General features: G+C 40.4%; 1 protein-coding gene across 1 annotated transcript; it reads right to left on the bottom strand.

The window, feature by feature from the left end:
- Positions 1-250: 250 nt before the first annotated feature.
- LOC145632734 (uncharacterized) lies at positions 251-2,796 on the bottom strand. Its single transcript, XM_081685075.1, has 2 exons — positions 2,346-2,796; positions 251-339 (listed from the first exon to the last, which is right to left on the bottom strand). The coding sequence occupies exons 1-2, from the start codon at positions 2,794-2,796 to the stop codon at positions 251-253; spliced, it is 540 nt and encodes a 179-aa protein (XP_081541201.1).
- Positions 2,797-3,051: the final 255 nt, after the last annotated feature.

Consider the following 3,051-nt stretch of genomic DNA (forward strand, 5'->3'; position numbering starts at 1 on the left):
ATGGTATGTTTTCATCATTGTATATGAATATATAAGTTTAGTATCGTTCATTTTTTCATTTTTTTATATCATTATATATGAATATGAATATATAATTTTTTGCTTCTGCAGACTGTCAACTCTGCTGTAGAGGTTGTTCACATGTACAAGCATTATCAGAGACAGGCAGATAAGGTTGAGATGGTTTTGAAGAAAGCCGATGAGGAGCGCAAAGCCCACAAAGCTTAGGTTTACGAGTACAAGGGTAAAATCAAGACGCTAGAGGGCAAGGTGGCTGATCATGAGGTGATGTCCAAGAATCTGGAGGATCAAGCCCAGTTAAAGTCTCAAGTTGCAAATCTTGAACAAAAATTGGAAGCCGACAAAGCGCAGAGAAAAAGGGCCGAGGACGACCTTAAGCTGATCATTTGGAGAAACCTGTTATCAAGCGTCGGGACGTTAATCAATTTTTAAGGTCCGACTTATATAGGGATAAATCGCTATACCGGCGGTTGGGTTGCTGTGCACTGTTGCATGTGTAAGGCTGAGGATTGGGGTGAGGAGAAATGGTAGGCAGTAGAGGATGCTTACGGCGCAAACTGGCATTTTTCTCCCACCATCTACGAGGACTCATACTTCTCTGATCCTCCTGGCCTAACCACTATGCAAAATCTTGATCCCCGCAGCCTTCCCGATGAGGAGTTTGATGACGCCATTCTTGCTACTCCTCCTTATAATGTCGGCCTAGAGAAGGAGTCTGAGGCCAAGCAGGGCTGAAGTGATTGGCAGTCATCACCAAACTCATCATGCGACTCCTGTCCTTATTTTGCTAGTGAATGAACAGTTTGTTGTTTGTATAATGATTTTTAAGACTTGTTTTTATGTTTGTTATTGTCCGATATGGGAGTTAATGCCATTTTTGGTGATAGCTGTCGGTTGTAGACAATTATTTTTTTGCTCATGACGTACTATCGTACGTTGTCTGTGTTTCTAACAACTAATACTGTTTAATTATCTTCTTATGCTGATTTTACGTGTTATGTCTTATTTTGTTATTTATGGTATCACCATTACAGTCCCCTAGTTTTACGAGTAAATATTTTACATTTGTTCGTTAAAACTGATATTGATATTACCAAACTTGCGCCGGTATTATCCTTGATTTGAATATTTACTTTGCTCTTTGCTTTATTGAAACGGTTATATGACTTATGACGCCGATTCCACATAATTCATATTGAAATCAGTCATTATCAATATCTCTTAAGAAGAATATTATGATTATATTGTGACCTTTGGCAGGTCGAGCAACGATAGTGGATCAGACCATCTATTCAACTCGCCTTTAGGTGCATGAGTTATCCAACCATCTCCTCACTTGAATGGGTGCAACAGCTAGTCAGGTCTGCACATACATATCGAAAGTGGGAAAATGGTTCCATTATGTTGCCAAAAACCACTAAATACTTTATTAACGGCCAATGTCAAAAGATAAAGACATATTACAAAACGTATGACCTTAAGTCATACCGATAACAAATAGAAAGTCATAAATACTAAAAGTACTTAAACATAATATTTTTTTTAAAACGGCTTCATTCCAGACGTTTTTTAATGGGATCCTTTCTAGAGTCATAAGACGGTAAGAACCTTACCGGATAGTTTCATATATCTGGTACGGCCTTTCCTAGTTGGCCGTGAACTTGCCGTCAGTATTTCCTTAACCCATTGTTGTCGTTCTACGTAAAACCAAATCTCCATCTTCCAGAGGTCTATAGTTGACGTGTTTATTATAGGCTTGCCTCATTCTATTTTTTTTAGGCTCCAGATTTGATGGCGGCCCTTAGCCTTACTTCTGGTAGGAAGTCTAGTTGTTTCCGCAGCAGTAAGTCGTTTTGGTCTTCACAGAAATGCTGAATTCAGAACGTTGGGAGGCCCACATCCGCAGGAATGACTACCTCTATTCCGAAAGCGAGGTTAAAGAGGATTCTCCTGTTGTTTCTTTTGTTGTCGTCCTGTTAGCCCATAGTAATTCTAGCACCAACTCTTCTCATAATCCCTTAGCATCTTCAATTTTATTTTTTAATGCATTGAGCATTTGTTTGTTAGCTGCCTCAGCTTGACCGTTAGACTAGGATGACATACCGCTGCGTAAGCGAATTTGACCTTATATATGCTTAGAAAGTTCTTAACTGGATTACAGTCAAATTGTGAACCGTGATCAAAGACCATGGCCAGCGGCAATCCGAACCTGGTGAATATATTTTTCCAAATAAACTTTTTCACCTCGTTTGCTGTAATATTTGCTACAGGCTCGGCCTCTATCCATTTCGTGAAGTAGTCAATCCCTACTACTAAGAACTTACGTCCTACAGTGGCCGAAGTAAATGGACCGACAATGTCCATTCCCCACTGAGCAAAAGGGATGGGATTGAGAATAGGTGTCAGGTCGTTAGGCGGCTGATTTATTGCCAGTCCAAACTTCTGACATCTGTCACACTTTTTAGCGTAAGCTAATTTGTCCGCATTCATTGTCGGCCAATAATAGCCCCTTTTCATTGCTTCTAGTGACATTGATCGGCCACCCGAGTGATTTCCGCAATCGCCTTCGTGAATTTCTTCTACCAATCTTGCTGACTCATATGCCGTTATGCATCTGCACAACGGTAACGAGAAGCCTCGTTTATACAACATGTCTCGGAACATAACAAACCATACGCTATCTTTCTTAATCTTCTGCGCTTCATTCTTATCCGTAGGAAGCACGTCATGTAGTTTGTAAGCTAGGACATCGTCATACCATTCGCGGCCTTCCATCACACAATGTACTGCCTTTTCTTTTCCTTGTTTACACTTTTGTGATTTAAAACTTCGACCATCACTGTGCGTTCTAGGTCATTGAAGCTGGAACTTGCAAGTTTTGCTAGTGCGTCAGCTTGTGTGTTCTGTCAGCGAGGAATTAACTTGATTTCGAAATTATCAAGAGTTGCCGCTATACTTTTGAGTTTAGCTAGGTAGGCTATCATTGTTGGCTCACGGTCTTCGTACTTGTCGCTAAATTGACTTGCCACT

The sequence above is a fragment of the Chenopodium album genome, chromosome 5, assembly GCF_948465745.1.
Source record: "Chenopodium album chromosome 5, dcCheAlbu1.1, whole genome shotgun sequence".
In the NCBI taxonomy this organism is placed as follows: domain Eukaryota; kingdom Viridiplantae; phylum Streptophyta; class Magnoliopsida; order Caryophyllales; family Amaranthaceae; genus Chenopodium; species Chenopodium album.